The sequence below is a fragment of the Haliotis cracherodii genome, unplaced genomic scaffold, assembly GCF_022045235.1.
Source record: "Haliotis cracherodii isolate W230 unplaced genomic scaffold, xgHalCrac1.p SCAF_17, whole genome shotgun sequence".
Taxonomy (NCBI): domain Eukaryota; kingdom Metazoa; phylum Mollusca; class Gastropoda; order Lepetellida; family Haliotidae; genus Haliotis; species Haliotis cracherodii.
The window spans coordinates 29,768,922-29,779,478 of record NW_027266272.1 but is presented as its reverse complement, the minus strand read 5'-3'; the positions used below and the strand labels follow the sequence as shown (position 1 = coordinate 29,779,478).

General features: G+C 44.0%; 1 protein-coding gene across 1 annotated transcript; it reads right to left on the bottom strand.

Moving 5' to 3' along the window:
• Nucleotides 1-8,713: 8,713 nt before the first annotated feature.
• Nucleotides 8,714-10,353, bottom strand: LOC139464597 (titin-like). The gene is made up of 3 exons (XM_071246119.1): nucleotides 10,335-10,353; nucleotides 9,651-9,952; nucleotides 8,714-9,547 (listed from the first exon to the last, which is right to left on the bottom strand). Exons 1-3 carry the CDS (start codon nucleotides 10,351-10,353, stop codon nucleotides 8,714-8,716), a joined length of 1,155 nt encoding a protein of 384 aa, XP_071102220.1.
• Between the last annotated feature and the right edge of the window lie 204 nt (nucleotides 10,354-10,557).

Sequence of the window (10,557 nt, the reverse complement as noted above, 5' to 3'; positions counted from 1 at the left end):
TTCTTAAACAACACCATAATTTATAACGATCAACTGTATCAAATGCCTTTTTAAAATAAAAAAAAGCAACGTAAACCTTGTGTTTACGACGTGTTAGACATTTTTGAATTGCAGCATATACTGTAAAAATATGATCTATGGTTGAATAATTTTTTCTAAAACCAGCTTGAACTTCCGGTATCTTATCTCTCATATTCGCCCAGTTAGTAAGCCAGTTATTCAAAACAGAGGTAAAAAAATTCCCCAGAACACTCATCAATGAGATCCCCCTGTAGTTGTCAGGGTTTCTCGGATCGCCTTTTTTATGTAGAGGGACTATTTCTGAACAAGACCAACTGCTTGGAAATATTTGATTATCAAAGAGTTTGTTGAAACATTTATGAAGAAATGGCATTATATCCAATTGGGAACATTTAAGCATTTCTATCAGCACTTGATCGGGCCCGGCAGATTTTCCTTTTTTAAACTTATTTATTGATGATGTAATTTCACGTTCAGTTATCGTAGAATTTAGTATGAATGCATCAATATCTGTAAACTGATTAGAACTGCGTTCATTTTCATCATCTAAGTGAGGAGAAAAAACATTGTCATTTGCAAAAACCTCTCTAAAATGGCAAAGCCATTCTGCTTTCGTTATATGATTCTTTTGTCTGGGTTTGTTTTGTAATGATCTTATCTGTTTCCAAAAGCTAGATTGACTATTTATGCTTCTGTGCAATCTTTCAACTGATTTCTTACGTGAAATGGATTTTAATTTTCTGCAACAAATTTTATAATGATTTCTTTGTCTACAATACACAATTATGTTAGCGACTGTTCTTTGTGTTCTAAATCTCCTAAGTGCCCTACGTGTTTCTCGTTTCGCTTGTCTACATTCTAGACTTAGTGGTTTTTGATTGGCAAATTGTGAATTATGTCCTATTGTCTTTTTCATGCAGCTAAAAGTCTAATACAATGTCGACAAAGTGGCTAGTTGCGTTTTCAATAGCATTATCAATTTCTTTAAGGACCATTTCTTTGTTTTCAGTAATATTATATCTGAGGTTATCAAGAAACAAACTGGAGTAATGATCATTCCATACAATTTTCTCTGATGCTTGTGGATCCATACACGAATCATTGTTGCACCTCTTACCCATATTTGGAAATTTACACATCAATTCTAATGGAAAGTGATCAGAATCAGATCGAACACCGACGGTGAACATATTGATAAACTGAAAAAAATCTGGTGAACTTATAAAATAATCGTTCACACTAGATCCATGTTGGCTACTATAAGTAAATCCCCATTAGTATCACCATATACACGTCCATTTACGATGTAAAGTTTAAAAACATGGCATGAATCCAACAACATTTGACTAAATCTATTTACAACTGTATCCTGTGAAGTACGATCCTCAACAGGGTCGTCAGCCTCCTCCTCAGGGAAAGGGGAGGTATGATTGAAGCTATCATCATTATTGCTAATATCAGGGTTATTTCTCTCACCTGTTCTCGCGTTCATATCTCCACAGATTAAATTATATGAATTTGAAAACATTGAGAGGGGAAGAGAACTGTAATGGTAGAGCGAAGGTAGGGGCAATGGGAATTGGGGGACATGGGGCTATGCGAGGGGAAGAGAACTGTAATGGTAGAGCGAAGGTAGGGGCAATGAGAATTGGGGGACATGGGGCTATGCGAGGGGAAGAGAACTGTAATGGTAGAGCGAAGGTAGGGGCAATGGGAATTGGGGGACATAGGGCTATGAGAAGGGAAGTTAAATACAGAGGTAGGATGAAGGTAGGGGCAAGGAGAATTGGGGGACATGGGTCTATGAGAGGGGAAGAGAACTGTAATGGTAGAGCGAAGGTAGGGGCAAGGAGAATTGGGGGACATAGGGCTATGAGAAGGGAAGTTAAATACAGAGGTAGGATGAAGGTAGGGGCAAGGAGAATTGGGGGACATGGGTCTATGAGAGGGGAAGAGAACTGTAATGGTAGAGCGAAGGTAGGTGCAATGGGAATTGGGGGACATGGGGCTATGAGAGGGGAAGAGAACTGTAATGGTAGAGCGAAGGTAGGGGCAAGGAGAATTGGGGGACATGGGGCTATGAGAGGGGAAGAGAACTGTAATGGTAGAGCGAAGGTAGGGGCAATGGGAATTGGGGGACATGGGGCTATGAGAGGGGAAGAGAACTGTAATGGTAGGACGAAGGTAGGGAAGGGGAATTGGGAACCATGGGGCGATGAGAGGGGAAGTTAACTTCATTGGTAGGACAAAGGTAGGGACAGTGGGAATTGGGGGACATGGGGCTATGAGAGGGGAAGAGAACTGTTTTGGTAGGACAAAGGTAGGTGCAAGGAGAATTGGAAACATGGGGCGATGAGAGGGGAAGTTAGCTACAGTCGCAGGACGAAGGTAGGGGCAAAGGGAATTGGGGGGACATGGGGCTATGATAGGGGAAGAGAACTGTAGTGGCAGGGCGAAGGTATACACATGTAATACAATATTCAATGGCAAAGTATGATATGATGGCAGTGGCCAGTATCAAATACAAAAATACAGTGGTGATAGCAAAAGTCAGTGATAATAACATATATTCACCAAGCGGCAACAGTGGTCAAACTTCTGTGGTGTGCTAGTCAGGGAATTAGGGATCATGAGCGATCCTCACAAGAAAACTGGTCTTAATGTGATGAACTGTGTGAGAGATGCGTAAACACGCTCTTGTCTCTTTATTTACTACCAACCTAGCTACTGGAAAGTCCTACACAGTGCCCTCACCAGTCTAGCAGCACTAGAACATTAGAGAATTCTCTATTACATACTATCACCGTCCGTACCGGACTGGAAGATTACCCACCACAAAAGCATCTAAATATAATAACTTCCTGACGACTGATCACTGTCCAAACATAACGCAATGAGCGTGTACCGTAAACCCGTGAAGATTCCGGGGTAGAATAGGTCTTCAGCAACCCATAATTGCCGTAAAAGACGACTATGCTTGTCGTAAAAGGCGACTAACGGGATCGGGTGGTCAGGCTCGGTGACTTGGTTAATACATGCCATCGATCCCAATTGCGTGGATCGATGCTCATGATGTCAATCACTGGATTGTCTGGTCCAGACTCGATTATGTTACAGATCGCCGTCATATAGCTGGAATATTGCTGAATTCGGCGTTAAACAACAAACAAACAAACAAACGACGTTACAATTACTGCCAAACAATAAAATACGCTGCCATATACATGGCAATGGCAATACAGCTCAATGGCCGCTCATTAACTCAAATTTCACATCTCGCTGTTTTGTTTTATCTCACTATTCATTTGATAAATTTGTCAACTTCAACTGGAACTCGATCCCGTGTTACACGCGTGGCACACGCGTGTGCAACGAGTGACCCACGCGTGTGCAACGGGTTGCACACGCGCTGCACACCCGTTGCACACACGTGTCCAACTGGTGCTCAACCCGTGTGCAACCCGTTGAGCACCCGTGTCACATGCGTATTACACGCGTTCTCAACGCGTGTTAGGGGAATGAACTTCTAGGCAGTAGTGTAACAAGGGCAATATGTGGGCATGAGACAGTGTGGCATACCGTACGTAATTTACGACTGTGGTAGAATCATGGGGACATGGGGGTATGAGAATAGGAAGTAACTATGGGAGTAGGATGAAGGCAGCGGTAGGGGGAAAGATGGAAAATGGGGATGTGAGAGGAAGGGATGATATTTGGAGGACAAGTAAAGGCAGTGGGGACGGGGTATGAGAGGGGAAAGGAACTATAGCTGATCACGGGGGTAAGGGTACCGCGAAGATTGGGGACTTGGGGTTATGAGGTGGAAAGGGAACTGTGAGTTGGGGGACAGAGATAACATTGAAGTGCCAAATTCAGCTGACCATTACTCAATATACCCGTGAAGATCCGGGGTAGAATAGGTCTTCAGCAACCCATGCTTGCCGTAAAAAGCGACGATGTTTGTCGTAAAAGGCGACTACCGGGATCGGGTGGTCAGGCTCGCTGACTTGGTTGATGCATGTCATCGATCCCAATGGCGTGGATCGATGTTCATGATGTAAATCACTGGATTGTCTGGTCCAGACTTAAGTATTTACAGACCGCCGTCATATAGCTGGAATATTGCTCAGTGTGGTGTTCAACAACAAACCAAACCCCCCAAAAACCAAAAATCTCAAAGTAATAATGGAGTAGCGCCTTCGTAATTCCCTGTAATAGCCCTTGAGGCGTTGTGAAAATTATAATCAGTCGAACATATAGCTGTCATGGACATTTTGTGTTGCACATTCTGACGGACCACAGACTAACTCGTAGACTCTGGCAATGTATAGTTCACCAGTTACCCATGTTCTTCTTTAGAATGTGTTGACGAGCATGAGTGCTGAGTAAGAATAGCGATTGATGGAGGACCAGCTGTGACATGCATATTGTATCAGCTTATGGCCAGTGTTTATCAGTGTGTGTCTTCGTATACTATGAATCATCTACTCGTTCCACTAACCATGAGTTTGTTTGGTCCAGGCTGGATTACCTTACATACCCCCATGATATAGTTGCAATAATGTTGATTACCTCAATCACTCATTCATGAGTACTTAACGAACACGTGTTACGTTTCTGTCGCTTCACGAAGAGATTCACGTGAAGTTATACGGGTACTTTACCGCTATATATGTTTGGTTGTTTGGAGAATGATATCTATAATAATGTTGCCTATTTCCTCAGTCAGTCACTCCTGAATTTCCTTATACAAATGTTGTATTATGGTAGACATTTGTCTTCTCTTTTGAAGAATGGTACAGCTGTATTGTCCATTGCCTCACACACCCACACAAGAACTTGCTGAAACATTTCTGATCATACATTCCCGAATACAAGAGTACAGTTTCCTCTCGATGGACACAGTCCCGACACACCACATGTAGTCTCTTTTTATTATACTGGTAAAATAATACATATTTCGTATGCGATGTAAAATGTTACCTCACTCACCCTCTGACTTTATAAGGCGTGTAGATGTTTTGCAACATCTTGCAAAGAATTGTCCCTGTACATTAATTGACTCCATGGCATTTTCTGAGTAAAATACAACATAACTGCTATTTAGACCGCCGAGGTATTTTTATTGGGAAAGAACGTAAATATATCCTTGTAAAATACTTAAACATGTATTTCAGTTACATCCAAAATATACGGCCTCCAACCTCCCCTCACAGCCGTCCCTATCCACTCCAGATGTGAATACAAAAGCGTACAGTGACTTAGCATATATTTCTCTTTACTAGATGTCTGTGTGAATAATTAAACATGATCACAAGTTTCAGTTCAAGGAAATTCAATTAAGAGTAGAGTAGGACAATAACAAAGAGAGTAGATTAGGACAGTACAGAGTAGGTTAGAGTAGGACAGTACAGAGAGGGTAGAGAAGGAGAGTACCGATTAGGGTAGAGTAGATAAGTACATAGTAGGGTAGAGTAAGGCAGTACAGAGTAGGGCACATAAGGACAGTACAGACTACTACAGAGTAGGGTAGCGTAAGGCAGTACAGAGTAGGGCATATTAGGACAGTACCGAGTACTACAGAGTAGGGTAGAATAAGGCAGTACAGAGTAGGGCATATAAGGACAATACAGACTACTACAGAGTAGGATAAAGTAAGGCAGTACAGAGTAGGGCATATAAGGACAGTACAGACTACTACAGAGTAGGGTAGCGTAAGGCAGTACAGAGTAGGGCATATTAGGACAGTACCGAGTACTACAGAGTAGGGTAGAATAAGGCAGTACAGAGTAGGGCATATAAGGACAATACAGACTACTACAGAGTAGGGTAGAGTAAGGCAGTACAGAGTAGGGCATATTAGGACAGTACAGAGTAGGGTAAAGTGGGACAGTACTGAGAAGGGTAGAGCAGGACAGTACAGAGTAGGGTAGAGTAGAGTAGGACAGTAGACTATTACAGAGGAGGGTAGAGTAGGAAAGGACAGAGTAAGGTAGAGTAGGACAGTACAGAGTAGGGCATATTAGGACAGTACAGACTACTACAGAGTAGGGTAGAGTAAGGCAGTACAGAGTAGGGCATATTAGGACAGTACAGAGTAGGGTAAAGTGGGACAGTACTGAGAAGGGTAGAGCAGGACAGTACAGTGTAGGGTAGAGTAGAGTAGGACAGTAGACTATTACAGAGGAGGGTAGAGTAGGAAAGGACAGAGTAAGGTAGAGTAGGACAGTACAGAGTAGGGCATATTAGGACAGTACAGACTACTACAGAGTAGGGTAGAGTAAGGCAGTACAGAGTAGGGCATATTAGGACAGTACAGACTTCTACAGAGTAGGGTAGAGTAGGACAGTACAGAGTAGGGTAGAGTGGGACAGTACAGAGTAGGGTAAAGTGGGACAGTACTGAGAAGGGTAGAGCAGGACAGTACAGAGTAGGGTAGAGTAGAGTAGGACAGTAGACTATTACAGAGGAGGGTAGAGTAGGAAAGGACAGAGTAAGATAGAGTAGGACAGTACAGAGTAGGGTACAGTAGGACAGAGTAGGACAGTACAGAGGAGGGTAGAGTAGGACAGTACAGAGGAGGGTAGAGTAGGAAAGGACAGAGTAAGGTAGAGTAGGACAGTACAGAGTAGGGTACAGTAGGACAGAGTAGGACAGTACAGAGGAGTGTAGAGTAGGAAAGTACAGAGTAAGGTTGAGTAGGACAGTACAGAGTAGGGTTGAGTAGGACAGTACAGACTAGGGTAGAGTAGGACAGTACAGAGGAGGGTAGAGTAGGAAAGGACAGAGTAAGGTAGAGTAGGACAGTACAGAGTAGGGTTGAGTAGGACAGTACAGAGGAGGGTAGAGTAGGAAAGGACAGAGTAAGGTAGAGTAGGACAGTACGAACTAGGGTAGAGTAGGACAGTACAGAGGAGGGTAGAGTAGGAAAGGACAGAGTAAGGTAGAGTAGGACAGTACAGAGTAGGGTACAGTAGGACAGAGTAGGACAGTACAGAGGAGGGTAGAGTAGGAAAGTACAGAGTAAGGTTGAGTAGGACAGTACAGAGTAGGGTTGAGTAGGACAGTACAGACTAGGGTAGAGTAGGACAGTACAGAGGAGGGTAGAGTAGGAAAGGACAGAGTAAGGTAGAGTAGGACAGTACAGAGTAGGGTTGAGTAGGACAGTACAGAGGAGGGTAGAGTAGGAAAGGACAGAGTAAGGTAGAGTAGGACAGTACAGAGAAGGGTTGAGTAGAACAGTACAGAGTTGGATAGAGTAGGACAGTAGTGAGTAGAACAGTACGGAGTAGGACAGTACAGAGTAGGGTAAAGTAGGACAGTACAGAGTAAGGCGGAGTAGGACAGTACAGAGTAAGGCGGAGTAGGACAATAGAGAGGAGTGTTGAGTAGGACAGTACAGAGGAGGGTAGAGTAAGACAGTATAGAGTAAGGTTGAGTAGGACAGTACAGAGTAGGGTAAAGTAGGACAGTACAGAGTAAGTCAGAGTAGGACAGTACATAGTAGGGTAGAGTAGGACAATAGAGAGGAGGGTTGAGTAGGAAAGGACAGAGGAGGGTAGAGTAGCGCAGTGAAGAGGAGGGTAGAGCAGGACAGTACAGAGTAAGGTAGAGTAGGACAGTACAGAGGAGGGTATAGTAGGACAGTACAGAGTAGGGTAGAGTAGAACTACGGAGTAGGAGGTTAGAGTAGGACAGTACAGAGTAGGACAGTACGGAGTAGGAGGGTAGAGTAGGAGAGTACAGAGGGGGGTAGAGTAGGACAGTACAGAGTAGGGGAGACTAAGACGAACGTAGGGTAGAGTAGCACAGTACAGAGTAAGGTAGAGTAGGTCAGTACGGAGTAGGGTAGACTACGACAAACATAGGGTAGAGTAGGACAGTACAGAGGAGGGTAGAGGAGGTCAGTCAGGGCTGGTAGAGTAGGGCAGTACAGAGTAGGGGGGAGTAGGACAGTACAGACTAGGGTAGAGTAGGACAGTACAGACCAGGGTAGAGTAGGACAGTACAGAGTAGGGTAGAGTAGGACAGTACAGAGTGATGTAGAGTAGGACAGTATATAGCACGGTAGAGTAGTACCAAATGGCACAGAGTAAGATGGGGTTCGCAAGAATAAGAGTAGGGGAGACCAAGACAAACGTAGGGTAGAGTAGGACAGTACAGAGTCGGGTAGAGTAGGACAGTACAGAGTAGGGTACAGTAGGACAATACAGAGTAGGGTAGAGTAGGACAGTACAGAGTAGGGGAGACTAAGACAAACGTAGGGTAGAGTAGGACAGTACAGAGTAAGGTAGAGTAGGACAGTACAGAGTAGGGTAGAGTAGGACAGCACAGAGTAAGGTAGAGTAGGACAGTACATAGTAGGGTAGAGTAGGACAGTACATAGTAGTGTAGAGTAGTACTAAATGGCACAGAGTAATATGGGGTTCACAAGAATAAGAGGAATATAGATAAATTGGGTAGAATACCATAGACAGAGAAATTGTCAAGGCACAGAATATAGCACGATATTCAGTAGAGTGTAGACATTGGGCAGTAGACCTATAAGTTTCTTATCATATAAAACAGAACCGGTAGCAGATGGTTGACAGCCTTGAACAAGGAAAGCTTAGAGAAAGATCACCATGTACTTACATTAACCTAACCACTATACACTTATCTATACCTACCTGTCCCCTGCCCCTTACAGTGTTTAGAAGAAGTCCCTGGTGCCAGATAAGAGACTGGAGCTGTACTCAGTCAGGAGAGCTTCCAGGTCCTCCAGAGTGTCCTGGGGCTCCTCCAGTCTTGCCTGCTTCTCAGCTTGGGACACCTCGCTGTTGTCATCTGGGCACTTCCTCTTGCGTGAGGGCAGGGACTCCTTGCTGGGCTCAGCAGTGGGTTTCCTCTTTTTCCTTAAAATGAGTTTAGTAAGATACAGATATTCCACATCATATTCATCAGAGTTTGGCTCAGCTCTGTCCATTGTCTTGGCTGGATTTACACTTACTGTGACAGCAGTGACACCACCTGACTTAGCACTCTCTGATGCTGAAACAACCTGATCCTTTACATTCTTAATAGAGACAGGCAAGGTCTTGCAACCTGTACTGGGCAACACAGACTTTGGCTTTGTGTAAGCATTTTCAGCAGACAACAACTGTTTACCAAAACTAAGCTTAGATGAGGTCTTAACGATACCATGACTACCAGAGGGCTTAGTGACACGGTTCCCAAGGGGTTTGTTCTGGGTTTTGATGTGCTGAGCTCCAAGAGGCTGAGGCACAAAGTAGGGCTTGCTCTCAGGCTGATGCTTGCTCACTTTCTCCTTGGGAATGCGAGGCTTTGGCTGAGGTTTTGGTCTGAAAGTGTGGGGCTTGCGTTTGCAGGGCTTGAGCTCAGGTTTTTGCTTTGGGAGGATAGGGGTCTTGGAATTGGGTTTGGGGCTGCTTGTTGAAGGTATGGCTGGACTTTCAACATGGGCTACAGACAGGAGTTGGGGTACTGATCTGGGAAGGTCAAGTGGGGGCAGGGCACAGGAGAAGGCCTGATGGGTCATACAGTCAATGTATCATTTCACATTTTGCAATATGAAAGAGAATAATGTCTTTTTCCAGTTACATTTAAAAACGATCAAAAACGTAATATACCTCTGGTCTCATCAGCTGCAGGTCTAGCTCTGAACTGGGCAGGCTGACAGGCAGCTTGCAGGTTGGCATCATCTTCCTACGTCCACTGCAAGGTCGTGGCTGGACTGCAGGAGGCAGGGGGATACCAGTCACAGATGGCTGAACTCGAGGCTGCAGGAGTTTTGGCTGTGGGTTACCAGGACCCAGGGAGAGGTTAACAGGATTACTAGCTGGTATCCAGATAGTGTTGTGATCTACCAGACATCTGGTCCCATCTCCCATCACCACTGTAGGCAGCCCAGGGGGCAAGCGGGAAACAGCTACTGTAATGATTAACATATGAAGAAACAATAATAAAATACATATGCATTTTGTTTTAGTACTGCTTGAAAACTGATGTTCTGACAACTGAACAACTGACTAGAATGTAGTAGAATGGTCGTATCATATTTACAATGCAATTTTATAGTATGTGGGAAGGCTACAAGTACACAGGGTCGTGCATTTAGATAGTAATATCCCGATCTAGATCAAGCATATGCAGTATATGCTATGATGACTTCTGTATGTAAAAACAATGAACGAGAACACTTTTGTCTCTGAATTTACAGGCAGGCAAAATGTGATAGTGGCATAGTCAGTTTTGCAACACTATACCTTATCATATACAGCACCATCACAGATCAAAACATACTCATCACATACCTCCTGTACTTGGATTCATGATTTTCTTCACCTCCTCAGCTCTCACAAACTCTCAAAGTCGTAAACGATCGCAAAACTTGCAATATACTCCAGTGCAATCTGTCAAAATGGCTGACACACAGGAAGGAGGCAAGCGTTGTCATGACGCCTCAGGAAACGATTACACTGCGCATGTGTGGACATTTCTTGACTTCCGTCTGTCAAAGACCTTATGAGAGAGTTG

Excerpts from the sequence above, each read along its gene's own strand:
- LOC139464597 (XM_071246119.1), bottom strand. Across the intron at positions 9,548-9,650 it reads TGCAGCTGATGAGACCAGAG|GCCTTCTCCTGTGCCCTGCC; the intron begins GTATATTACGTT and ends ATGACCCATCAG.